Below are 26,762 nucleotides of genomic sequence, written 5' to 3' on the forward strand. Positions count from 1 at the left end.
TTGGAAATTGACTTCAATTTCAAGAGTTAATGTATTAATTTGACACAATTACCGTATATTAATTTGGTCTATTTTGATATTCGTGTTATTGGTTTTATCAAATTAAAGGGTAAAATATTTATTTGGTATATTTTGAAAAGTTAAAGTATTTATATGAGATTTTTTCTTTTTATTAACATAAAAGTGTAGTTTTAAAAATTTCCGTTTTATTTGATTTTTCGTTCATTTTTATATTTGAATAGATCGGTTCGAATACGAATTTTACAACTTTAAACATTTATACAATCTGTATATTGGATTAGGTTAGAATACGATATTAATGGTTTGGATTGATATAGAAATAGTCATTGTCATCCTAAAAAACTTAAAGTGCACAAAAAAAAACAAATCATTTAAACTTGGATATGCAATAGATTATAGCCTTTAATGCATTATCTAATTTTATTTTGATTGTTATTTTAATCCACATATAATTAAAAAATTTATATCTTATGTATATTGTATAAATTATTTGGAATTAAGCCATTAATTCACCCAAAATGCTATGTTTTAATACTTTATAGATATAAAATTGTAATTTTTTTATCTTCTAGATATTCCCATGACATTTAAAAGTTTATAAGTTGCATAAACATATACCCATAATATTAACGACTTACATTTAATACCTTTTTTTGTACGCAATATATGCATTTATACAATGAAGGTACAATTATAATCGTAAATTCTTACTAACTTTTACTGATGTTAATATTTTATTTTTTTTATTAACCTTCGATCCGCCTTGAATCAAAGAATGAATTCATATAATGTATATGGGGTGTCAAACGGGTTGATCCGATATGACCCGACGTGAGTCGGCATTCAGTGTTTTGGGTTTGGATTTGAGTCAGTCCAAAATTTTTAGATCTATAGAACTAAGTTCGAAATCCGATTTTATGGATCTGGATTTGGATTCGGATTGGATCGGAAAGACAGTTCCGTTTACTACTTTCTCTATACAATAACATTTTTCTGTATTTATTTAAAAATAAATAAATGAGACTTTGATATCAAGATTGAATCCGATCCAATAGGTCGAATTTAAAAAAGAAAAAAGAAAAAAGAAAAAGAAATTCATATATGAAATCCGATGTTTTTCGAATAGGTTCAGTCTGGACTTTGGATTTCTAACCAAAATTGATGCTCCCGGTGAGGAGAACGCATCGTAACAAATGCCTAGGTTTTTTATGCAAAATCATAACTACTTGTGTGTTATATCGACCAATTAATTAGCATGGGGTTATGATGTCTAATTAAATATAATTAAATGTATTAACTGGAAAACCGCATGGAAAGAGTATAATACGTTACCCATCAGTGGGTGGCCGAGTGGCGAAGAGGTGTTGCCCTAAGAGCCCTAGTCGCCAGTTCGAAACCAGCTGATGGGGAGGAAGGGGTATATTTACACTCGTCTCTTCCATGAGGCCGTAGCCGAGTAAGGGGGCTCGAGCCGCGGGGTGGAGGGTGAGGCGTGGGTAGATGCTCTAAAGGCTGCTTCCGGGACTGGGGTGGATGTAGTCGGGCCGAAGGCTCGGGGAACCATCCCGGTTAAAAAACAAAAAGTATTATACGTTTAAAAGCCATTTTTCATAATTCACCATGTAAAATTTATAACAAGAAATCCAAATGGAGTTACATTTTTTCGTATTAAAATTTAAAACACAACAATAATATCTACCAGTTAATCTCTTTCTTTATCAACCAAAAGTTATCACCGAATTAATCAGTCGTTATTCTGATTTTTTTTTTAACAACAACCATATATATAAAAGGAGATTTGCAATCAAATATTCAATCATCGAAAAATGTTAAAATATTATAATTACGTCATTTCCGGTCCTAAAATAACAAACAGAAGAGATATTATTAATCATCAACATGTCATTTTTGGACATTATCTTGTTAATAAAAATGATGTAACCAAACAATGGTCGCTATGATCATAATGTGTAATGATTATGTCATTGATGATTTCCAGATAATTCATGAGTAAGTTAAACTCGTCAGTGTCACTATCCACAATACGTTACGGAGTCGTATAGTTTATATATTCCAATCGATTTAATCTAAAACTTTATAAAATATTTAAATCAATTAATTTTAAATATATATATATAACTTTTCAGAACTAGAAAAAAAATCTAACATCTGAAAACAGTTCCAATGTCTTTGTAACCATTTAATACTTGTTGCCATGTAATTTATACTTTATAATAGTTTTCGCAATATATTCTTCTTGTTATAAAACCACACATATGTATCAATACATATCTTTATAAATGATATATATCAATAAAAAACATTTAAAATCTAAAATTTGAATATTAAATATCGTTGAGCCATTGATAAGAATATTCCCAATTTTCCAATTTTGTTAATATATACGATTAAAATATAAAATAAATTAATTTTTAAATGGCACGTGAAATGTGTATTTTTTTCATTAAAAATGGTTTTTAGTCTTAAAGCTAACGTCTTATCCATCTTTTCTAGAACAGTCGTCATAGCTCATATCAAGACAGTGAATCAAAGATAATTCTAAAATAATAATAATTAATAATAAATAGGGAAAAACAAAAATGTAGTTTCCAAAACTACCCCTCAAGTTCTGGCTCTCTTTTTCTCTCGTATATATATAGCCTCCCCCTCAAGCCCGACATTCAATCGTACCCTTCCATTTTCTCACATACAAACTGCCCTCTCGCTCTTTCTATTCGCTTCGAAAACCGCATCGGATTTTCTCGCGCTTCCTCTCGAGCCAGTCAGGTTTCCCATTTTCCCGAGAAAATGAGAGAAATCCTTCACATTCAAGGCGGTCAATGTGGAAACCAGATTGGCGCCAAGTTCTGGGAGGTGATCTGTGACGAGCACGGCATTGACCCGACTGGAAGGTACAGTGGCGATTCCGATCTCCAGCTCGAAAGAATCAATGTCTATTACAACGAGGCAAGTGGCGGAAGGTACGTCCCACGCGCCGTGCTCATGGATCTGGAGCCGGGAACCATGGACTCCGTTAGATCTGGTCCGTTCGGACAGATCTTCCGGCCGGACAACTTCGTCTTCGGTCAGTCCGGTGCTGGGAACAACTGGGCCAAGGGTCATTACACGGAGGGAGCTGAGCTGATCGATTCGGTTCTCGATGTTGTCAGAAAAGAGGCTGAGAATTGCGACTGCTTGCAAGGTAAGGCGACTGTTTCTCTCGGTTAAACCTTCTCGTATCTCTTTCGGATTTAGGGTTTTGAGCTATTTCGTGTCTTCTATTTATTGTTTTATTGTTCTCCGCTTTTCCCACCCAAATTGTCTTGGAGTTTTTTGGAGCAGGGTTTGATTGTTTGTTCTTATAACGTTTGAACTTATCCTTCATCAATATTTCCGGAGACCTGGTCGGAATTCGAATCTTTTCTAAGTGTTCGATATCTAATGGTTTTAGTATACGTTTGGTCATTGGAACTAGGGTCCTGTTCTGTGTCTCCTGCTCCGGATTGTCTCATAGTTGTTTGACTAAACCTTGAGAGCTATTAGATCAATGACCTTGTGTTTTATTCTATTCTTTGTTGGTTGAACATAATGGATGGGGAAGATTCTCATTTAACCATTTGATTCCTCATTCAGTCGCTTGTCCCCTGTTTTATCTCTTGGTTCATAGTATCAGTCCCTCGTGTTCCGTGAAGAGACAGTTTAGTTATCAGATCTCTGTCTCTGCTGGTTAAATGTTGTTCGATTGTTGAAATAGGTTTTCAAGTCTGCCATTCCTTGGGTGGAGGAACTGGCTCTGGAATGGGGACGCTTCTCATCTCCAAGATCAGGGAGGAGTATCCGGACAGAATGATGCTTACTTTCTCAGTATTCCCATCTCCCAAGGTGTCTGACACGGTCGTGGAGCCGTACAACGCTACCCTTTCAGTGCATCAGCTTGTCGAGAATGCCGATGAATGCATGGTTTTGGACAATGAAGCTCTATATGACATCTGCTTCCGCACTCTGAAGCTAGCCACTCCTACCTGTAAGCGACTTTATCTTCATTTCCTTTCGATTCGTAGTTGCATCCAATCGATTTTGAAATGCAATTTACGGGGTATAATTGATAATTATATCAAGTGATCATCTTTCCCTTCGAAGCAGGGTCCACTGTCCAGATTCTTACATAATCCGACAATGATGTCTTACAGACTTTTGCATGATTTGAAGTAATCTAGTTAGGCTTTCAGTTCATTATACTTATATTATTGGTGGTATTTGCTGGGTTTGGTCTACTGTCCTTGTCACCTGAAAAATACATGGAGTCTTCTTCCTCTTAAAGGTTTCTCATTTATGACATTAACGAACAACTTGACAACGGGTGGTTAACATTTCATAATTGTTCACAATTAACGTGTATTTGAAGCAATTACCGAGCTTGGTTAAAATGGTATAGAACTTTTCTGCATCAGTGTCTTGTCTTTGTGTAATGTAAATTGTAATGGTGATTTACAGTTGGAGATCTCAACCACCTCATCTCTGCCACGATGAGCGGAGTCACATGCTGTCTTCGTTTCCCGGGTCAACTTAACTCCGACCTCCGTAAGCTAGCGGTCAACCTCATCCCTTTCCCGCGTCTTCACTTTTTCATGGTCGGGTTTGCCCCTCTCACATCCCGTGGCTCGCAACAGTACCGAGCCTTGACCGTTCCCGAACTGACCCAGCAGATGTGGGACGCCAAGAACATGATGTGCGCAGCCGACCCACGTCACGGTCGGTACCTGACAGCCTCTGCAATGTTCCGCGGGAAGATGAGCACGAAAGAGGTGGACGACCAGATGATCAACGTCCAGAACAAGAACTCGTCGTACTTTGTGGAATGGATACCGAACAACGTGAAATCGAGCGTCTGCGATATCCCGCCGAAGGGGCTGAAAATGGCGTCGACGTTTATCGGGAACTCAACGTCAATACAGGAGATGTTCAGGAGAGTGAGCGAGCAGTTCACGGCCATGTTCAGGAGGAAGGCGTTCTTGCATTGGTACACGGGCGAGGGAATGGACGAGATGGAGTTCACGGAGGCGGAAAGCAATATGAACGATCTCGTGGCTGAGTACCAGCAGTACCAGGACGCGACCGTGGACGAGGATGAGTACGAGGAGGAAGATGAAGAGGAGGTCCCGGCTTAATTTGTTGTAATTAATGGGATTTGTACCATGAGAATTGAGAACCCAAAAAAAAAGAAAAAAAGAAAAAAAACCAACAGTACTCGTTGGCTATTGTTGTCTTTGGTGTGCAAAAGTTGTAATGATGAACTAATTTAGTTCGGTGTTTCTGTAACTTAAGTTGTGTATTTTTTTTTCTGGCACTGATCGTATTTTTGTTGTATTCTTATTATAAATTTGAAGAAAAAAAGACTGGATGCGAACTGACCCGTGACTCATCCGGGTCGACCCGAGAACCGGTTGACTTGACCCAATTTTATTTGGATTCTTTCGATGCAGCACTAGATTTCATTTATGTCAATTCTCCATTCTTTTTGTAAATTGAAAAGCACATTAATATAAAACTATTAAATTATATTAATGTGCTCATCCACATTAATGTAAATTCTCCATTTTAGTGCAAATTAAAAAAAACACAGTTAATATGAGTTATAAAATTATGTTAATTATCCACATTCTTAATGTAAACTAAAAAAAACACAGTTAATGTAAGTTATAAAATTATGTCAATTCTCCATTCTTAAATGTAAACTAAGAAACACATTAATGTAAATTATATAATTATGCTAATTAAAAAAATACATTAATGTAAACTATAAGCATAGGATTAACATAATCCTACAGTTTACATCTGCTTGATTTTCCAAATCGATTAAACACCGTTCTCTATTTAAACAGTTGAAAAAATTTAAAAACAGTAGCCAAAAAAAGAAAAAGAAAAGAAAAGCGCGTGTGGTGGTGGAGGAGGAGGAGTGATAAAGATGGCGAGGAAACCTGCATGGCTTGAAGGTTTAATGGCGGAAACTTTCTTTGCGAGCTGTGGAGTCCACGAGGGTTGGAGCCATAAGAACGAGAAGAACGTCTTCTGCTTGACCTGCTGTGTCAGCCTCTGCCCTCACTGCGTCCCTTTCCATCAATCCCATCCTCTTCTCCAGGTATTATATACATACACACGCACACATACATACATATGACTCCGTCGATGTATGTATATATATATATATATGAAATCGCATGGTTTATGTGTTTTCGATTCAAAATCATCACGCTTTTCTCATGCATGGATCTTCAGGTGAGACGGTATATGTACCAAGACGTGGTTCTGCTGAGTGATCTTGAGAACTTCATAGACTGCTCATATATTAAGGTGAATAATATTGTGTGTGTGTGTGTATATATATATATATGCTACTCTTAAACTAATGTAATATATATGTATATTGTATGTAAATGTTGCAGCCATATACGTTGAATGGAGCGAAGGTGATATACTTGAACCAGAGGGCGCAGACAAGCGCCGTTTCTTCGAATGTCTGCCGCCATTGTTACAAAGTCATTCAAGAACCTTTCCACTTCTGTTCTCTCTCCTGCAAGGTCCTCTCTCTCTCTCTCTCTCTCTCTCTCTCTACACACATCTTATGGTCTTTTGCTTACCATAAAAACTTTTGATAAATTTATGTGTATTGGAATACAGGTCGATCATCTGATTTCTCAATATGCGGATTTATCAAGCATTATTCTCTATCGACTGGATGATGATGATGATGGCAATTCGGAGAGGAAAGGCAGCCGGAGAAAGGGTGTGCCTCATAGGGCCCCTTTTTATTAAACTCTATATATATATATATATATGTCTTTATTCAAATTTATTTATATTGCTTATCAGATTCTGTTATATTGTTTTCATTTTTATACGATTTAAGTTTAATCAGAGACATGCATAAATCTTTCGTCCATATATTCGTACCCCTTGCATTTATAAAGTGAAACGTCCTCCCAAAATATTTTATCAAGTATTGTGCATGGTTGGTTATTTGAAAAATACACAATTATATACTTAGAATGGAATTTTTACATAATTATAAAAAACTGACTCAAATTTTAAAAAACCCATAAAAACCGAAACTTTCTGAATAAAAACTATTTTTTTTAATAAAAACCGATATCGAACCGAATATCATATAACGATTGGTACATATTTTTATAAAACTGAATGAATCGAACTTAACCCGTACCCGAATCTATCCTTTTTATCCCTAATAGAAAGAATAAAACGGAAAACGATAAGCGACGCACAAAGAACGGGCCGTCTGAAAATAATTTAAGGCACATTTTTTAATTTACAAGATAAGATTATTGCCACGTCAGCAACCCGTTAGTCGCGAGTCTTTTTAAAGCCCGTACCTTCCCGAATGTGCTTTCGCCTCCTCCCTCTCTCGAAAACGTAGAAAAAAAGGGACGCGGAATTCCAGATTTGCCCTTCTCCGGAATGTCTAATTACCGACGGCCCCACATCTGCCAGTGCTTGAGCCGTCTATCCTCCGTCAAGAGCGATACTATCGTCACGGTGTACGGACACCGGCGGCTCACCGGCCGGGAATTCGTTGCCGGCGTTCTCAGACTCGCCGGTGGATTGATCCGCCTTGGCCTTCGTAACGGTGACGTCGTCGCCATCGCCGCCGTTAACAGGTACTATCTGTGTCTGCATTTGTGTGTATATATGTATACACGTATAAACCTACATGAGTAAGTACGTGTAGTTCTTGCTTGCACTTGTAAAATCTACCCTTTTTGGGAAGATGGAAGATTTTCGAAGTTTAGTGAAAGGATTTCTACCGAACGAAATACTGGGAGAAGACGAGCTTGTAGATTGTGTTGACCGGCATTGATGCGTAAGACAAATAATTATCCTTTTATAGTTACCCATTTCTGCAATTTTAATGGATTTCAGTTCTTCAAAGTTTCTATTTAAAAAGACAAATAATCCATAAACAGAACACACTTTTGTCTGGTGAGAAAAAAAAAAGGAACATACTTTGGAGTTTGACATCTGTTTTTTTTTTCTTTTTGTTTGTTTCAGTGATTGTTACTTGGAATGGTTACTGGCTGTTGCGTTCATCGGAGGAATAGCTGCTCCTTTGAATTACAGATGGGTCAGTATCAGTATAAATGGATGCAGACGTTGGGATCTCTTGCAGTATTATCACTTTGGTTGTAACTTGTTGTGTTTATATATGACAAAACATCATTGGAATTTCGGTGTTTTTTGGTTGTTCTTGTCCATGTCCTTGCAAAAGGGCAGAGCTTGAAAGAAGCACAGACAGGAATGCTAATGGTGGAACCCGTGCTCTTAGTGACTGACGAGAATTGTAGCTCGTGGATTCGTAGCGTCGATGCACCTTCTCTGAAATGGCGTGTGTTGATGGATTCTGCATCCAAGAGCTTCGCTAATGATCGTGATAGTATGTCTGTTTACCGATACTTTTTTGTTATGTTTTTTCATCTGTTTTCTCAATCTCTTTCTCGGGTTATCGACAGTTCTGACAAGCGAGATGCTCAAGCAGCATTATATGTTGTTACCTTCTCCATCAATGTACAGATGGGCACCCGGTGAAGCTGTTGTAATATGCTTCACTTCCGGTAAGAACCTGTTTTATGTATAATTCATGGTGCTTCCACATAGTCTTTCACCTCACCACAATCTCTTTTTCCCGGTTAATCTCTTCCCGGAAATAGGCACGACTGGAAAGCCAAAGGGCGTGACGATAAGCCACTTGGCCATCATCACACAGTCTCTAGCTAAAGTTGCTATGGTTGGTTACAGTGAGGATGATGTATGTGGTTCTATCTGTATGTATCTTGTTCATTTCAGATCTGTAGAAGCATAACGATAAGAAGGGGTACTGGCTTTTTTCTTCTGTCTGTACGAGTTCTATGTTCATTGTGTGATGATCTTGCAGGTGTATTTGCACACGGCGCCTTTAGTTCATATCGGCGGTTTGTCCTCTGCCATGGCCATGCTTATGGTTGGAGCTTGCCATGTTCTGTTACCAAAGTTTGATGCTGAAACAGCGCTTAAAGCCACTGGACAACATCTGGTGACTTGCTTTATCACCGTCCCGACAATGATGTCTGATCTCGTTAGCATGAACAGGTAAAAAGAATCGAGTAATTTCCTTAAGATCGGGTCTTAAATGGTGAAAAACCGGTATTCTTTGTTCACGATCTGAAATTTCCCTCAAGGGCAAAGGGGTGTAGAATTCAAAAGGCTAGTGTCAGAAAGATATTGAATGGAGGTGGATCCTTATCGAACGAGCTCTTAATAGACGCCATAAAAATCTTCCCGAAAGCTAAAATCCTCTCGGCTTATGGTTAGTTACGCTTATCTTTCTTCCATTTTCCGGATTTTTACTATGCATATCGGTTATGAACGTAATTCTTTGTGAATTTTGGTTCTCGAAAGGGATGACAGAAACCTGTTCTTCCCTCACATTCATGACCCTCTATGATCCAAAACCCGAGTCAAACTCATCGATCCTTCGTGCTGAGAAATTCATTTCAATCCACCGACCTCAAGGGATTTGTGTCGGAAAGCCTGCACCTCATGTTGAACTGAAGATTCACCTTGAAAATTCGTCAAGTACCGGGAAAATTCTAACTCGGGGGCCGCACGTAATGCTCGGATACTGGGGTAAGGTCCAAGTTAACATTGCAGGATCTGAATCCAGCAATGGAGCTTGGCTTGAAACTGGCGATATCGGGGAAATTGACGAGTTTGGCAACTTATGGCTCATCGGTAGATCCAACGGAAGAATTAAGTCCGGAGGCGAGAATGTATACCCTGAAGAGGTTAGCTCCGAAAAAAAAAGAAGAAAAAAAACTGTTCTCTAAACTTCAATTGATGAATCTTGGGTTAAACCTCATCGGTAACACGGATTTGAACGCGGGTTTTCGTGATTTCCGGGATATATTCGAGTTGAACTTCGTTGCAGGTCGAGGCTGTTCTATTGCAGCATCCTGGAGTTCTGTCTGCAGTTGTGACAGGAGTTGCAGAGACTCGTCTTGGAGAGATGGTTGTTGCTTGTGTCTGTCTTAAAGAGAAATGGCAGTGGTCTGAAGAAAATCTCGACGGCTCCGACACAAGCGGAGAAGATCTTCTTCTGTCGAGCGAGATTCTCCGGCGTTATTGCAGAACGCAGAATCTAACTGGGTAGAGTTCAAGATTCACGCTGAGTTATGTCTGAATCTGTTTTGATGGGCTTATGAATTTGGTGACAGGTTCAAGATTCCAAAGAGGTTTTTCCGGTGGAAGAAGCATTTTCCGGTGACTTCGACCGGAAAAGTGAGAAGAGATGAAGTCCGGAGGGAAGTTGCATCTCTTGTCCAAACGTTGAATAGCTCTCTTTGATCAGATTCGTATTTGTGATTTGATCTGAGTATGTATCCTTTTACGTATAAATTATAAATTATATTATCTCCATTTTTGTTATTTTTTTAAATTGTTTGACTACAAAAAATATTGTTAAATTCCTAAGATCTGATCTGACAAATGAAGAAAACACGATACCGAATGTCTCATGCATTCAATCTACGTGCTTTACTACGACGTCATCCTCTAAATTAACAGATAATAATAATAATAATAATAATAATAATTTAATGATTTTGAAGTGTATTAATCACGTGGCCCCGCACTTAAACTGAACATTCGGTGGATGGTCAAATTTAATTTTTTTTTTTTCCGGTATAGATTTCTTGCATGGTTTGTCTTATGATAAAATATTGATATTATTCTCATAAACTATGAGCAATTGCCGTCGTTAATTATTTGTGTATGTTTTATATATGTATATATACACTATATCTCCACACCACATGTACAAGGTGTGTATGCATGTGTATGTACGCATATCTTTGACGCTATGAAAAGGCAGAGACAAAATCTTGGAGGGCATTTTCGTAATATTAGCCAGCGGAGTTGCTAAAGCTTTGTCCTTTACTCTCTCTCCCGCTCGCCCTGAAGGCCAGATTTTCTCCCCTTTTCGGTATTCCCATTTTGTCTCTCTCCTCTCAGAAACCCTAAAACTGCAGTAGAAGAAGAAGACCCACCATTGAAATCGGGGCGCAGCTGCTTTTTTTTGTGTGTCAGAGGACGTGGCTTTCTCGGGATTCTGGAGAAATTTTCCGTTACTTTCTCGGGAAAGAGTTGCTGCTTCTGTTGGTAGCTTCTTTGCTTTTGGTCATTGAATTTGTTTTCTGGGTCTGCTTTATTTCGGAGATTTAGTGGAAGCTGAAGTGCAAAGTTCGATCCTTTTAGCCTATTTTGGCACTCTATTATTATCCTAAGGGATAATAAGATTGCTTCAGTTTATGGGTTTCTCTCTGTGACGGGAAATTTATCGCGAGTGAACCCAGAACTCGGAACTGTTTTTTATTAATATTTCTGTGTTTTTTGTGCTTGGAACTCGGAAGATTATTTCATGGAGCTCATAGATTGGGGATAGAAGGGAATTTGGTTTTAGTAAATATAATGTGAAAAATCATTTTGATGTATGCTCCTTTGGCCTCTTTGTCAAACTGGTACCTTTCATTGCAAAGCTTGCTTGCTTAGTATTGATGATATGAAAGATGTGCTAAAGGATTTTTTTTTCTTATTTTTAGGGTTATTGTGGGAGCCAACGGTGGGAACTAATGGGTGAACAGATCTTAATGGCTATAAATGGTAGTTTAGATTCTCATGACGACGTGTCAGTGCATATCAACGGCTTTGTTAAGGAGAACGAGAATTTAAACGTCGATTTTCTCGATGATTTAGACTCATACTGGGACGATATAAACGATCGGTTGGTCATTTCGAGAATGGTGAGCGACTCATTTATCAGGGGAGTGGTAAATGCAGTTGAATCGGAGGCTGCTGAGAAGATAGCTCAGAAAGAGCTGGAAGTGTCTAGACTGAGGGATGCTTTACTTCTGTACCATGTGGGTGATGAGGAAAATGGAACCTCACAGTCGCATTTCATACACGAATCTTGTTCAGACAATCCTGGTTTATTCATTGAGCATGGACAGGATCAAGAAGTATCTTTAGACAATCTTAAAACTGCAGCCAAAAACCAGTTGGAGTTGCTCTTCAAAGCACTCAACAATATTAGACGGTGTAATAGCGTGAATGGTACAGACACTGATGTGGAAATCTTGGGTTTAGGCAGCAGTCCTCGTGAAAGTGGGCCTGAGAAATGGAATGGAGTGGATAAAATGCTCAATTCACTGAAGGGTGTTCTAGGTGCTGCAGTTGAGCAAGTGAATGTGGAACCATTTTCATTATGGCAGCGGGACAATGATTGTCTAGAAGAAATCCAATGCATAGTGGTTGCTAGTTTTGTCCAAAGTCATCTCAAGGAAGAGTATGAACAAAGATCGCAGGAGAAAAATGTAGACTTTTATGGTAGTAGAAGTTTGTTACTCGAAAAGATCAAAGAGGTAGAAGGTTTGCGCCACGAACTGGAGCTGATTTCTAAATTTCTTTCGGGTCATGAAAACGGGCACCATACATTAAATGGGGGTATCGAGGTTGGAGAAGAAAACAACCAAAAAAAAGCTGATCCTTTACACCGCAAGATCTCTGGATGTCATTTTTCATCATCTTCACTCTGGGATTCCAATGGTAAGCAAGATGACTCTGTCACCTCAATGTCGGAAAGTTATGATACTTTGAAACACTTATCTCACGATGATTTGATCAGTCACTTTAAGACTGAGATGAATCAAATGAAGAGAGAACACGATTACAGAATACAAGAAATGACAGAAGATTATTTTAGTCTTAAGCGAGAGTACTTGAATTTAAAGGAAAGGGGTTCTTTTTCATCGCTGAAGAGGGACAAGGAGTTCGATGCCCTAAGAAGGAAGATCCCAGATGTCATTTCGAAACTAGATAAGATATTATTGGAAAACGAGAAGTTTGTCTCTGCAGAAAAGAACAATGCTGATCTCAAGAGCCGCTTGGATACACTTCTGCTAGAAAACTGTCAGCTGAGAGATTTGCTTATGGAAATGAAAAGGGAAAGTAATAATTTGTCTTCACAAGTTTCAGATGCTACTAAAAAGACGTTGCAGCTTTCTCAAGCTGAGGAAAATCTTCGAAATGTGATCAGAAAGCTTGAATCGGATGTTGAAGACTCACATATTGAAGCTTTTATCTCTGACAAAGTGTATGGATGTTTTGTCGAGGAGTTCATGAACCAGATCAGATGCATGAAAGAGGAAACAGACTTGGAGAATCTTATCACGGGAGAAGTCTTTGAGCTGATATCCAGAGATATTATTGCTAGTAGGCAATCCTCTGAAAGCAAGGATGATCTCGAAGAATCTTGTGTCGAGTCACTCATGACAGAAGAGTGTTGTGAGGTAATATACAAAGAAGCCTTGAAGGAAGCTTGTGAGAAACTCGAAGAACTGAACATGAAATACATTAGTGAAAGCAAAATCCGAGTTTCCCTCGAAATGCATGTATCAGAAAAAGAAGATGCTCTGAGATTAGGGCTTCTGGAGAAGGAAAGACTGAAGCAGGATATTCATTCATTGGAGAATCTTGTCAAGGAGAAGGAGAATCTAGTTCTTGAAGCTGAGAATTCATTAGCTAAAGAGAGCAAGAAACTAAAGATAGCCTTTCAAGAGATTTGCAATCTGCGAGATCGGATACATCAGCAAGAAATAGAAATTCTGGAGAAAAAGGAAAAACTCGAGTTTGTTGCAGCTCAAGCTTTGGAGAGAAACAAAAGTTACGAGGTGAAGATATCTGAATTGAGACAGGAGCTTGTATTAGCTAGAGAGACGGTGGAGAAAATCGGCATAGAGAAGATGATGCTTCTGGATATAAAACATGAGACAGAGAAGAAGTTATTAGAAAAGGAAGAAGAGGAAAGGGCACTAAGGAAACAATTTGAATCTATAGTTATAGTTTCAAGTGAATTGTACAAAAACTTCAACAATATTGAGCACAGGGTAGCAGAAAAGACAATAGAGACAAATTCTAGGTACTGTCAAAACACTGTTTTCTGTTATTCCCCCCCCCCCCCCTGAACAATAATGCAATCTTGTTGTCATTGCCTGAAGAGAATAAGCATAAGAATGCTTTGTTTGTTTTTTTTCAGGTTGAAAAGTCTGTACAATCAATTGAGTTATCTTTCACAACAAGCTGCTAACCTCAAGGGGAGAGCATTGTCGTATAAGCAACGTCTGGAAAAGAAGTGTTGTGACCTCCAAAAGGCCGAGGCTGAAGTGAGTTTGAACATTTCCTATCTTAATGATTCAAACAGCATATCTACACATTCAACCGTATAATTGTTGTTAACGTGACGGAACTGATTGAATCACAGGTTGATCTCCTTGGAGATGAGGTTGAATCTCTCTTGGACCTTCTCGAGAAAATATATATAGCCCTCGATCATTATTCTCCAATCCTCAAGCATTATCCTGGTGTAAGCTGCCCTATATTTCTCAACTCCATTTTGCAACTCATTTAATAACATCAACAAGTTAGAACTGCCAGTTGATGCTGGTTTCGCCCCTTATCTTTGTTTCCAAGTCCTAATAAGTGATAAAAAGGGGAAAGAGACCCTTTTTTAAAGTCTCTTTTATAAGAACAATATTGCATTTCTTGACATATGGGATCAACTTAGGCTGTGGTTGCAACTTTGGTTGAAACATTATAATGAAATCATTGTTTGAACTGAAAAGATGCTAAAAGCCATAGACAGATAAGTTTTTTTTTTCTCCACATGATTAATGAGCAGGGTCATCGGTTGTTGACCTGGTACTTTGATTTTTTTTTGTTTTGCAGATCATTGATATTTTGAAGCTTGTCCGGAGAGAATTAAGTGGAGAATCAAAGAGAGCAGTTTGATTATCTGTTCTCTAGAGGTAAAGACATATTCCACTTTGTCCTCCCTTGCATCCTAAATTCGAGCCATTGCATGAGAAACTTTTCTTAGACAGGCAAGTCACCACGTAAAGACAGATAGATCGACACGAAGATTTTTTTTGGTTCAAGCAATGCCGGTGAATGCTGTTACAGCAGGCGTGTGCCCAGGAAATTTGGACAGAAGCTTGGCTTTGTCTGTTTGATGCTAGTTTAGTTTGTCTCTTCTTCACTTGTACAGATAGATTTCTCAAGCTTTCTCTGGACCAATGTTGATTGTAGTTCTTACACAGGCTTCTTGTTAAGTAGATGTGGTCGGTTATGGTATCCAACTCTGTCATGGAACATGTTTCTACAAGTGCTAACACAACTAGAAAAAAAAAAGTAAATTTTGACCATGTATGAATCAAACACTGAAATCTTCGACCTTGACATTAGACTGAGAAGATACTTGAACAAAAAGCAGGATCTTATTAAGACAATTGTTGGGTTACAGTTTACATGTTTGCAAGCTTATGTAATAGATAGAGCTGTAACATGACATGAGAGATCTTTAGTTGAACATTGGCCAAAACTAACTGATATATTTCATGCAAGTGATGCAACAGAAATGGTGGATAATGAGTTAGAGAAGAAGATTACATTCTTACATGCGACTGTCTTGTAGCAATGACAGGAAAAAAAACCCACACAAGACATCAAAACTTTTTTTTTTTTTGCCTAAAAGGAAAAGAAAAAGACACTTTGTGAGTAGTGTGATTAAAGAGGAGGAGAAATGGAGGGTCTGAGAATGGAAGGCATTCTCAAGAGTCTATCTTTCTCCATCTTGTTCTTGAACGAATGCTTTGGAGTTATCGACATCTTGTTCATGCTGTACTCTATCTCTTCTTCTTCTTCTTCCTCTTCTTCTTCCACGTCATCTTCCCCTTTCACAATGACCTCCGCCCCATCATCGTCCTCGTCCTCGTCCTCCTCGTCATATGTCGTTCCGACCATCGACCAGTACACAAAGTTCGGTCGGATGAAACTTCAGGATACGTGAAGAACACAAAAACATAAACTCGAGGTTAGTTGTCTTCGGTTTTAGCATTGAAATTGAATAGACTTAGATTCTAATTTGATTTTTATTGATAAAAATAATCATTTTTCCTAGTAATCTTAGGTTTTTCCAGATATATTTTTTTTATTTGGTTTGGATTCATTTCATATTGGGTTTTAGATAAATCGTACATGTTTGACTTATATATTGGATTCGGTTTGGATACAGTTTTATGTTATTCAGTTCAGATTGATTCAGGTATTAACCGAATTGATCATCCCTAGTTACGAACAGAAAAGATTTAAGAATTTTTCGGGTCGGATCAAAGGAGAGCACGGTGTAAGAGTTAGGAAAGCAAACCTTTCGGAAATCTTGAGCAAGCACGGATCAAACGGGAAGAACATATCGAGCCTCTCGAGCCCACCGAAAGCACGGGAAAGTTCGGATTCGAGCATGTCATCGAACACGAAGGTTTCCGAGATGGTGAACAGACCAGCTGATTTAGCTTGTCTAAGAAACTCCCCAACCACAGATGGCAAGCATACCTAATTCATTCATTCATACATAAAAAAGAAAAAGATATCATCAATCCTAAAGCTTTAGATCCGTTTTATCTTCCTGAAATTGTAAAACCTAATTTGCTAAACTCGAAAAACTCACCATTAACGGGTTTAGCTTATGCTTTAAAACCGATTCTAACGGGGCGAGCTGTGAATGGAGGCGAGGAACATCGGAAATGGATCTCATCCGGAAGCACATCACATACATTATTGCCTAATTTTCACACAAAAATAGTTTCTGTCAATACCGGATGCTACAAAAAAGAGTTTTTTTTCCTCGAGAAACTTAACGACTTAAAAGGCATTATACCTGACATCCACAGTAGAAAACCCGATGTGTTTCCGGCCTAATATCATCGCTGTTGCATGTTCTGCAGTATTCCGCACACGCTTCCACCAACCTAAGAATTTTAGACAAGACAGAACCAATGTATAACGAAGTGAAACTCAGGTCGAATCATTACACAGGATGTAAAAAGTTAACAATCTCGTTATTTTTTACCTTTTCAACATGCTAGCTACGAAAGAAGGCGACAAAAACTTTCCACGAGACAGATAGCTAGCGAGATAAGCCACTGCACTCATCCTGTGGAAGAAATTACAAAAAAAATACAGTAACCAAGTTGTTACTAGAACAGTTTCATCATGATGCGGATAAACACACAAGATCGTGATGAATGAAAAAGGAACTCACCTAGTTAGCGGAGGCTTACTGCTTGAGAGGAAAATATCTGCCAACTTACACGCAAATTTCTCGCCGCAATTTTCGGGATCTAGTGAGCAGGCGTAGAACATTACAAACTGCAGATAAAAATGGAAAATTCAGACTTAAGTGACAACATTTTCCGTTATTAGCAGTCCGAAAACACATTTCACAACCTAATGTACCTGGGCAAACTTCGATTTATACGTGTTCAGGATGAAGTTCTCAAATGATTCAAACAGAGATTCAAACACCTACAAAGCAATATATAATCATGAGTTGTCTGAAAAGAAAAAAAGAGGTTGTAACTTGTAATGAAGTACTATACAATTCAATGCCATACCTCATCCAAACGACCCGTGTTTTGACAAGATTCGAGATGCTCGAAAGTTATGACCATTAGCTTGTCTAACAATTCCGACACTATGTTACCACGAATATTCTTCTTATCTAGAAATTCTCTCGGAAACTGCAAAAAAAGAATTCACCGAATTGATTAAAATTTTATGCTTTTATACCGAAAGAGAACGTAATATACACCATGCCTACCTCGTCTTCATAATTTACAGTGTCTTCAACATCATCTGCATCTTCGAGTTCCATATCGAAAATGCCTCTACTAGATTCATCTTGCAGAATATTATCCCATCCAATCTCGACCTACATATAGATGTATCAATTCTGATTACTCAAAGCCCATAATTTGTATCGATCCTGATTTGCAAATCGTATTATATGATTTATATCTCTACTTACATCCAAATCTCGCAGCCTCTCCATCACCACCATAAGAATCATGCTTCCAACCACCTTTCCAATCGAGCTACTCTCCAACTTTAACAAGTTCTCAACATAAACTACTATCAACTGCAAGATTAAAAACATTATATAGTCATTAGGAGCTTGATATTCGATTATCTGAATTGCAGCAACTTACATGGTCCTTGTTGTGCACAGTGGGCATTCTCTGGGCAAGTATCGGTATCAATCTTGAGGGAACAAGAGGAACCAAATCATAAATTGCCTCAAGAGCTGCATGGACCCGAGAAAGAACTTCTTGCTTCTGGTTGAGTACTCGAGTATTCGAAAGTTTATTTAAGAGATACTGAGGCGGCCTGAAGTTGTTGACGAGCATGTTCAAACAAGGGTCGATATACTTTCCGTTAGTAGCAGCCTGTGATGGAAAAAAAAGCAAATATAAGAAAAAAGGTTAAGCTTTTCAACCAGATGAAGAGATGTTGATGTAAGGGCCGTATGTTGATGTAAGGGCCGTACCAGTGATACGACTAAGTCAACCAACGCATCCATGACAGTAGTTCTGTAATTCCACAAGCTCATTCCAAAAATCTGAACGAAAAATAACAATCACGACAAAAAGTTCAGACATAAAGGAGGGAGGACAACCTAAAACATATTTAAATGGAGTTCAGAGGAGAATACAAAACTCACAGAAGAAAGAAGAGATCGATGGTGAATCATATCTATGCAAGTAACAGCACCCGATAGACCCTTCAAACACGTCTACCAAACACATCAGGAGAAAAAAATTAGCTATCAAGAAATACATAAAAATCGATAATTGAAATGAGACAAGGAACAAACCTCGAGATATGCCACCTCATCGGGGGCAAGTCGTCCATTGTAGTGCATAACTCCAACAAGCTGCTCATAACTTTCAGTATCACCCTGGCATGGAGATGAAAAAAACAGAACTTTAAGAAATCATACAGGAAACACTACACATGCAGCGCCAAAAAACATTTGCATAGGTAGATAATATAAACATAGAAGCATGTAATAGGAAGCAAGATCGAGAATGGTTCGCCACTTACCTTTGAGACAGCTTCAAGGGCAGTTCTAATATGATATGTCAACTCTGTATCCGAGAAATTAACAGTGTCTGGTCCATAGAAATTTGCAGGTTGGTATGCATCTTCCGCTCCCATTGTCTCGGAAAACAGCTGGTGATGTTTCCTAACTGGCGCCAAAACAGTGCTTGTACTACAGAAAACCGCAAAATGCAAAATGAGGGAGATTTCCTACTTTAACTGACCATCAAGATCCAGAGACATTCAATCGTTAAATCATCCGAAACCAAATGCCCAAAAAAAGAACTTCAAAATTGGCCGCAAAATCCAAACCCAGAATAGAAATAGGGACTAACGCGAGAAACCTCGCAAGCAAAGTATCTCTCTTTCATCATAAAGTAAGATGGAGAGAACAGGGAAAGAAAAAACTACAATAATAGAGCAAGAAACTACAGAAATCCCTCAATCCCCAGACCTAAAACCCTAATATCCTTCAATCACAGCTTATAAACCCAGAAAAACGGTAGAGAAACCAAATCGAAACCGGAACCAACTATAAGTTAAAAATCAAAGTATAAGGTAGCAGAACAGGACAAAGATCGAACAAACTTTTACCTTGGCTTGAGCTCCAACTGAGCTCGCTCAGCTCTCGTAAGATTCAAACTTATCTCAGCCAAAGATATGTCAGCAAATTCTCCGGCAGTTGCCTCCAAACAAAAGCCGAAGCTCCGCTTTCGCCGTCGTCGTACCCGTCGCCGTCGGTGAAGAAGAGAAGAAGAAGATTCAGAGCAGAAGGTTCGTCTTCTTCTTCAACAACGCCGCGTCGGCTGAGGCAGGAGAAGAGAACATAACTTTGGGGCTTCCGCGAAACCCTTAAAAGTTAACTGTACTTTGTTTTAGGGTTATTTACCAAAAAGCCCTCAGCTAATTTAATTTCTGTTATTTCCAAATTTGGTCCTCGTACTTTTTTTCTGTTTCATTATTTTCCAATATATAAATCTCTGTTAAGTTGAGCTCCCTGTTCGTTTAACAGCATATGAAGATTCCGCGGATTTTTACATTTTTTACTGCCAAATTACGGGCGTAATATTTGGGTCGCTGACGTAAAAAATAAATTATATTCCATTTTTCCATAACCACCAATAATGAAAAATGGCTTTGTAATTGATCCGATCTAACGACGAAATTGTCGGCGAAATGCTGTGATCGACACCTAGTTCCATATCTAAAACCCAATTTTAATTGAGTTTAAAATAATTAAAAACTAATTTTTTAAAAAAGAATATGCATATTAATAAAAAAAGTCCACCAAATTCAATATAAAAATTAGATACAATTTTTTTTTTGAAAAATTCAATCCAATTTAAAATTTTTAGCCACCATTCAAAATTCTCGAACAATATTATTTTTAAAAAACTCAATTTTTTATAACAAAACCGAATCAAATTTTAAAAAATCTAAAAAATCAAAATTTTCTTTTTTAATAAAATCAAAACCGAACGGAATGAAAACCCAATATTAAATAATGATTATATTCTTATAAAACCGAAAGACCTGAACCGGACCACGAGACACTCGAATCGAACCCGAACCGTATACCTTAACTCCCAACCCAATTAGATTCTTCGGAGTTCTTTTTTTTGTTTGTGCAAATTTACAATATTGGAATACTGCTTTCTTGAAGAAATTCAGTTCTAATCAACCAAATTTCCCTGCAAAATCAACTTTCAGGTGCTAAAAAAAACAAACATCATTCTTTCAGATTTTATACGATGGACGAAACTGACAAGAACTAAGAGAAACAGGGCATGTTTATAAGATCACACACAAGAAACATGAAGTTTGTCATAAACTAAGGATCACCAGTTAGGATCTCAAGATCGACAATGGCAGTAAATCTAAACGAAAACCGGGTTGGTTCAACAAAAAAAAAAGATCGAAAAGGTTTTACCGACACAATCTCCTCATGCTTCAGCCATCACTTGTTCCGCAGTGCTGGGAGCCACGGGATAGTACTTGTAATGGAGCTCGCCTACGTCATCTCCCGACAGTTTCTTCCATCCATTAGGTCCAACGTAGTACACTGATTCGTATATATATATACATATATATGGACCAAAACTATGAGCTAATAACCAGAATCTTCAAATTTGATGTGTGTATATATACATACACACGAGAAGAAAGGAATTGGGAGATATAAGGGATATAGTACCGCTAGCGACTCCACCACTGGCTCCATCACGGAAAGTGGCATGGTAGATGGATCTCCTCGCTAGCTCTGCAGCTTCCTCAACTGTCATATCGTATTTGTACCTTGACAAAGACGAGAATAGAAGGGTCAGGCAGGACTTCGGCGGGAAAAGGGAAAATAATCAGAAAGGATGATTCTTGACAAAGAGAGACGTTACCCGCTGTCGAGGACACCGTAGGCATATGGTGAACCGGACCCGACTGAGAATCTGTCTCCTTTGATCCGTCCTCCTTCGTTGTCAACATAGTATAGCCCGGGACCCTGTTTCCAATCGGAGAGTAATCGATGAAATGGGTTTAGAGTTTCAAGTCATCCCACTTCAGGAAGAACGAAGAATTAAACAAAATTGGTTTGTTTTCTTACAGTTTCATCCCATCCAGCGATCATTGTCCCAACGGAGAGTCCCATTCCACGGTATGAATAGAGCATGTTTGCCAGTAGCTTTGAAGCTCCTGGAACAGAGATTCTCCTCTTGTTTGCCAGTTCATGTAGACGGCACTGGATTGACAGATGGATCATCACTTTAGATCAGATCTTAGTTCCAAGTTCCAACATACTTAACCACACAGAGTTAGGAAATTTACAAAGCTGCATTGAAATGCAACACACATAACCCTCACAGAACAGAAGACAACGAAAACACTAAGAGTTTGTATCAGACCACAATCATCGGTAGAGATCGCAAAGAAAAACATAAATTAGGTACCTTAATACCAAGATTTCTGTGCCAGAACTGGCAGTCGGCAGCTCCTCCAGCCATTGTTCCAAGCATATAAGGATTGATTTCGATAATCTTTTTCACAGACTGCGATGCTGCAAAGGGGGAAAACAGGAACAAAAGATCGGGCATCAAACACTGTCTCTCTGCTATTGTTTAAACAACACTGGCTGGCTAACAGAAATGAGATTAGAAATTTTACAGACAACCCAACATCAGAATTAGAGCAAACGAAAAGCTCATCAATCTCTTTTGTCATCATGTTTATGCCAGAGTCACACTTGATATCAATCCAAACATGAAGAAGCCTCCACAGTGCCTGACAATTAAATGTGTGGTAAACGCAAAGAACAAATGTTAAAGATAACATACAGATGTATCCTCCCATGCTTGCCCGAGAATCAGCTGCAACCATGACACCCTCCTTAAAGATAAATGCGAGCGTGGTTGTACCCTTTGCAGGCTTCACCATCTGTACAGCTTCCTTTTGAAACCCATCAAACTGAAATCCACAAAGACAATCAAGCAATTAGATGGCAGAAAAGGGAAGACCTTTCGGCCAAATTACATGGCCAATCCAAATAAAGTTAAGACCAAGCCACCAAATCTCACATCTTTTGTGAAGGGAAGATCAAAGGAGGGCACAGAAGACAACCCATCCAGCATCTCGGTCTCGGTGTTTCCGCCAAACATAGGCAGAGTTGACTCAAACCCACTTGTATCAAGCTTCATTGTCAAATCCTACAGAAGCATGAGGACGAGGGTTCATCTTAAACACTGATTTACCCACTCTGAGCACAAAACTACAGAACAGATCGCAAATGGTGAATCAAACTTGTTCATCCATCGTTTGTTTTCCAGAGATACAGTAACATTCCGTCAGATTCTGAGCTCACACTCTAATCGCTGCTTCACCATCTGTGTTTCCTCCGAATTTTAAATACTATGAATCCTTGTCTAGGCGAAATCAATCGGCATCAGGCCTATACCCGATTCTTTTACGACTTAACAGAGAACCAAAGAAAAAAACAGAATGACGGAAACTCAAACTATAATTGCTAGAACAGATACCAAAGGATACCAATACTTCAAAATCTCGATAAAACCCTAGTCTTTCAGTTCCAGGCCTGCTAGCGAAACCCTAGATCTCGAATAGATCAACGCGAAGAAGAGATCCGAGACATACCTTAATCGAACAGAAACACTAAGAAAGTTCGAAACGGAAGGTAGGAGAAGAGAAGCAAGCAGAGAAGAAACCAAAATGAAGAGAGGAAGAAGAAGGGGACGTTTCTTGAGCTCCGAGCAAGCCGAAGTGGCGCAGACACGGGTCGGGTCGGGTCGGATCCAACCACATGGGTCGAGCTGCATGATTATTTTCTGAGATGTTTCATTATTTTAAGGCCCAATAATGGCCCAAACTTTTGCTTTCCCGTCCGATATGTTTGGAATGTCATTATATTATTATATTAAATTTATGGTAATCTACTCATTTATTATTTTATATTTTGTATATCTTACTAATCATTTGATTAAAACATAATAAACTTAACGTTATGAGCAATGAGATCAACATATGACTACACTATATTTCGGATAACATGAATCACATGGTTACACTTGTAAAAAAGATATGTATTAAAGTCAAAATAACAAAGTAATGGTATTTTTGATAATGCTCCATTTGGAATTGGAGTAAATTAAATCGTATGTCACCGTGAAAATAAAAAGTAATTGCTATTCTTTTCAATCATATCTCATAAAGGTGTCCACTTGGCAGTAGAATGTGATTTTTGGTGTTCGGTTTGGACGAGATTTAAAAAAAATATGTATCGATCAGTTGTTATATTATATTTGATTATTATCGGTTTCGATTCCAGTTTAGATCGATTCTGATTTTAATTAAGAAAATTTATTAAAAAATATGATTTTTTAAATTTTTTAAAATTTGGTTCGCTTCGATTTGATTTTAAAAATTTTGGTTTTCTAAATATAATATCCCTCGGAAATTTTAGACGATTCGAATAATAAAAAAATATATTTTTCGGTGTGGTACAACTCGAATTTTGAAGAAACGTACCGAAATATCCACCCTTATTCGGGATCATGGGATGACATAATAAAATAGAATATATGATACGAGAGAATTAACCTCACCCTATTGTTTGTTAGAAAAAAAATTTTAACTAAAAATGGTTATAGAATATAAGATACGACAATAAACTCGTTTGGGGAAAAGATTAAAGTAATTATTTATGATTTTTATCTATTTTAAAATAAATCCCAATTTATTTAGGGTGAAATAATGATCTTTTATATTTTTTTCATGAAACAATCATATAACAAAAAAGGACTTTCCTTTGAAATAAATCCAATGAGCAGATGAATTATTTACAAGTACCAAATCTTAGAAATAAAAGAAAGATATTTCAAATTAACTTTGCCTTTAGATTGTGGATTCAAAATTATTTTCATCAATGTCATAGGAACTTTTACAAAAACAAAAATTACAACAACTAAATAGAATAATTACGACGTGGTAAAAAAAATTAATTAATAGATAATAATTTATTTTAAAATATATAAAACTATTGAACATGACATGGATGGTAGTAGAAACTAAGTTACCGTGAACTTGGTCTTGTCTTCGTCCCCTTTCGTCTCCCGACGAGACCCAAATTACGAATCGAATTTGTATAATTCCGTAACAATTCCCCTCTACATATGATTGTGTATTTTTCAAATAAACCAACCATAGACGATACTTTATTAAAATATTTTGTGAGGACGTTTTACATTATAAAATGTAATGGGTACGAATATATGGATGAAAGATTATGTGTATGTCACTAATTATATAAATCTAATTAAACTTAATTTATATAAAATCAAATCAATATAACAGAATATAACAAGTTATAAATAGTAATAAAATTTAATAAAGACATATATATATATATATATATGGATAATTTAATAAAAAGGGGCCCTATGAGATGCACCCTTTCTCCGACTGCCATCATCCAATAGAGAATGCTTGATAAATCCGCACAGTGACAAATCAGATTATAATTTTTTAGTGGGCCGAAAAGATTTTAAAGTGGGCTTTCTCTATGGATTATTATATTATCAATTATAAAGTACATAAAACCAAAAGTGTTAACCTTTGTGCGTCCAAACAACGATATATCATTTTCAAGTCTCATGTTAATTTAATAAACAACGACTTTCCCATGTAAACATCGACGCTCCGATGCACATGTAATTAAGGGGTCACCTGTTATAAATATATATATATATATATATATATATATATATAATTTAAAAAAAAATAACCTTTTCTTCTTTATAAAATTTATATTCCAATGATAATTTAGTTAATATACGTGACAACAAAATAAAATAAGAAAAAATCTAGGTAAACTGGTAAAGAATATGGTCAACATATCGAATATGGTCAATATATCGAGAGGTTAAAAGTTCAATTTCTTAGTCGTTCATCTGTCGTCCGTCTGTTACAGTTGATTTTTCTCCCACGGGATTTATCCAGCTAACACATGAAAGAAAGATAGTAGTTGGGGTTTTCATGATATAAATAAATAAATAAAATAATTTATTAATGAATGATGTATAAGCTTCACTTGCCTTCATCTTCTCCGTCAGCATCCGTCCAAAAAAATAAATAAAATAAAACCATAATGAATTAATGAGCCCTTTTTGAACCAATAACGAAAAGGACATATGTTTATTTTTGGTGTCCAAGATGCAGTCAACCATTTGCATACACAAATAATATTCCTTTTTTGAATTAACACATGAATGAGAAGGCTATATAATATGATCCTCAATAAGAGTAATTAAATAACTATACTATATAAAAAAAATTAAACTTCTGGACATAATGACGGCTCTGGCCCTCAAATTATATATGAACCCTTTTGTTAATTGACATAATAATTTACATTTAATATATGTTGGAGTATGCGATGTATGTGTATATACGTACATACATACGGTTGTGACTAATAAACTAATATGTTGGGTGGGAAGCATGCATGGATGGGCCCAACTCAGACCCATAACCGATTGATACACTTGTCCAAATTTCACTACATATCTCTACCAAAGTGAAAATTTTATTGAATTTAATTTCATTTTTTTAAATATAACAAAAACCAGTTTAGGTGGCTGAAAGCTACATTGCATTGGCATCTAAGGAACATGCCCAAATTTTATTTATGGTCTATATACAATTTCAATGTACAATAAGATCCCTAATTAACAAATAATGACACTCTTTGTCTTTGGCATAGTTTCCCATATGAACTAGTAAATGCCATAGATATACACACTAATTATATTTATATATTAGTGTATAAATTTTCATGTTAGAGAGTAAAATTAAACCCATGATTTCTTAGAAAATTATAGACTCTTTTACCACTATGCCAGATCACGAAAGACACATTTCTATTTCAATATCATTATTTCATTATAGTCTGTATATCATAATAAAATAAACATAAAAAATATGATTATAAAGATAATAGAAAATAAATACAAGTTTGGTGATAGTAAACCGAGACAAACCATTTTTAATAAACCTTTCAGAATTTGTTTGTAAATATTATTTTTATCTTATGATTTATTTACGCACGAGACAAGATTTTACTTAAATTCAGATAATAATTATTATAAATTTCAATAAATAAGTAAATAAATCGTGATATTTTTAATTGGGTATGGAAAAAACTCAAA

At 37.1% G+C, this 26,762-nt stretch overlaps 6 protein-coding genes across 11 annotated transcripts; 4 read left to right on the forward strand and 2 right to left on the reverse strand.

The window, feature by feature from the left end:
- The first annotated feature begins 2,720 nt into the window (after nucleotides 1-2,720).
- LOC104814346 (tubulin beta chain) lies at nucleotides 2,721-5,392 on the forward strand. Its single transcript, XM_010542343.2, has 3 exons — nucleotides 2,721-3,223; nucleotides 3,776-4,045; nucleotides 4,516-5,392. Exons 1-3 carry the CDS (start codon nucleotides 2,830-2,832, stop codon nucleotides 5,187-5,189), a joined length of 1,338 nt encoding a protein of 445 aa, XP_010540645.1. The 5' UTR covers nucleotides 2,721-2,829; the 3' UTR covers nucleotides 5,190-5,392.
- Nucleotides 5,393-5,986: 594 nt separating this feature from the next.
- Nucleotides 5,987-6,834, forward strand: LOC104814697 (uncharacterized protein At3g50808-like). Its single transcript, XM_010542871.1, has 4 exons — nucleotides 5,987-6,160; nucleotides 6,298-6,372; nucleotides 6,465-6,599; nucleotides 6,700-6,834. The coding sequence occupies exons 1-4, from the start codon at nucleotides 5,987-5,989 to the stop codon at nucleotides 6,832-6,834; spliced, it is 519 nt and encodes a 172-aa protein (XP_010541173.1).
- A 608-nt stretch (nucleotides 6,835-7,442) lies between these two features.
- Nucleotides 7,443-10,504, forward strand: LOC104814347 (2-succinylbenzoate--CoA ligase, chloroplastic/peroxisomal). 4 transcript variants are annotated; one of them, XM_010542346.1, is made up of 11 exons: nucleotides 7,605-7,694; nucleotides 7,805-7,897; nucleotides 8,086-8,158; nucleotides 8,303-8,467; nucleotides 8,544-8,645; nucleotides 8,742-8,839; nucleotides 8,966-9,159; nucleotides 9,249-9,376; nucleotides 9,469-9,854; nucleotides 9,998-10,215; nucleotides 10,284-10,504. In XM_010542346.1, exons 3-11 carry the CDS (start codon nucleotides 8,101-8,103, stop codon nucleotides 10,411-10,413), a joined length of 1,479 nt encoding a protein of 492 aa, XP_010540648.1. In that variant the 5' UTR covers nucleotides 7,605-7,694; nucleotides 7,805-7,897; nucleotides 8,086-8,100; the 3' UTR covers nucleotides 10,414-10,504. The 4 variants fall into 4 exon arrangements, with proteins under 4 accessions (XP_010540646.1, XP_010540648.1, XP_010540647.1 ...); XM_010542344.1 differs by lacking the exon at nucleotides 7,805-7,897 and having other exon boundaries at nucleotides 7,443-7,694; nucleotides 8,308-8,467; XM_010542345.1 differs by lacking the exon at nucleotides 7,605-7,694 and having other exon boundaries at nucleotides 7,702-7,897.
- Nucleotides 10,505-11,003: 499 nt separating this feature from the next.
- LOC104814348 (WPP domain-associated protein) lies at nucleotides 11,004-15,323 on the forward strand. 3 transcript variants are annotated; one of them, XM_010542349.2, is made up of 6 exons: nucleotides 11,004-11,226; nucleotides 11,667-14,041; nucleotides 14,159-14,285; nucleotides 14,384-14,485; nucleotides 14,848-14,927; nucleotides 14,999-15,323. In XM_010542349.2, exons 2-5 carry the CDS (start codon nucleotides 11,697-11,699, stop codon nucleotides 14,908-14,910), a joined length of 2,637 nt encoding a protein of 878 aa, XP_010540651.1. In that variant the 5' UTR covers nucleotides 11,004-11,226; nucleotides 11,667-11,696; the 3' UTR covers nucleotides 14,911-14,927; nucleotides 14,999-15,323. The 3 variants fall into 3 exon arrangements, with proteins under 3 accessions (XP_010540651.1, XP_010540650.1, XP_019058169.1); XM_010542348.2 differs by having other exon boundaries at nucleotides 15,003-15,323; XM_019202624.1 differs by having other exon boundaries at nucleotides 11,004-11,222; nucleotides 15,003-15,323.
- A 166-nt stretch (nucleotides 15,324-15,489) lies between these two features.
- On the reverse strand, nucleotides 15,490-19,885 carry LOC104814350 (RNA polymerase I-specific transcription initiation factor RRN3). Its single transcript, XM_010542351.1, has 16 exons — nucleotides 19,651-19,885; nucleotides 19,060-19,228; nucleotides 18,830-18,913; nucleotides 18,677-18,748; nucleotides 18,503-18,574; nucleotides 18,165-18,401; nucleotides 17,984-18,094; nucleotides 17,777-17,887; nucleotides 17,571-17,696; nucleotides 17,413-17,481; nucleotides 17,219-17,325; nucleotides 17,027-17,110; nucleotides 16,835-16,925; nucleotides 16,625-16,738; nucleotides 16,325-16,509; nucleotides 15,490-15,952 (listed from the first exon to the last, which is right to left on the reverse strand). The coding sequence occupies exons 2-16, from the start codon at nucleotides 19,171-19,173 to the stop codon at nucleotides 15,685-15,687; spliced, it is 1,845 nt and encodes a 614-aa protein (XP_010540653.1). The 5' UTR covers nucleotides 19,174-19,228; nucleotides 19,651-19,885; the 3' UTR covers nucleotides 15,490-15,684.
- Nucleotides 19,886-20,828: 943 nt separating this feature from the next.
- LOC104814351 (proteasome subunit beta type-5-B) lies at nucleotides 20,829-23,300 on the reverse strand. The gene is made up of 8 exons (XM_010542353.1): nucleotides 23,194-23,300; nucleotides 22,620-22,748; nucleotides 22,380-22,509; nucleotides 21,996-22,102; nucleotides 21,653-21,787; nucleotides 21,447-21,550; nucleotides 21,251-21,351; nucleotides 20,829-21,118 (listed from the first exon to the last, which is right to left on the reverse strand). Exons 2-8 carry the CDS (start codon nucleotides 22,737-22,739, stop codon nucleotides 21,000-21,002), a joined length of 816 nt encoding a protein of 271 aa, XP_010540655.1. The 5' UTR covers nucleotides 22,740-22,748; nucleotides 23,194-23,300; the 3' UTR covers nucleotides 20,829-20,999.
- Nucleotides 23,301-26,762: the final 3,462 nt, after the last annotated feature.

The sequence above is a fragment of the Tarenaya hassleriana genome, unplaced genomic scaffold (assembly GCF_000463585.1).
Source record: "Tarenaya hassleriana unplaced genomic scaffold, ASM46358v1 Cleome21, whole genome shotgun sequence".
In the NCBI taxonomy this organism is placed as follows: Eukaryota; Viridiplantae; Streptophyta; class Magnoliopsida; order Brassicales; family Cleomaceae; genus Tarenaya; species Tarenaya hassleriana.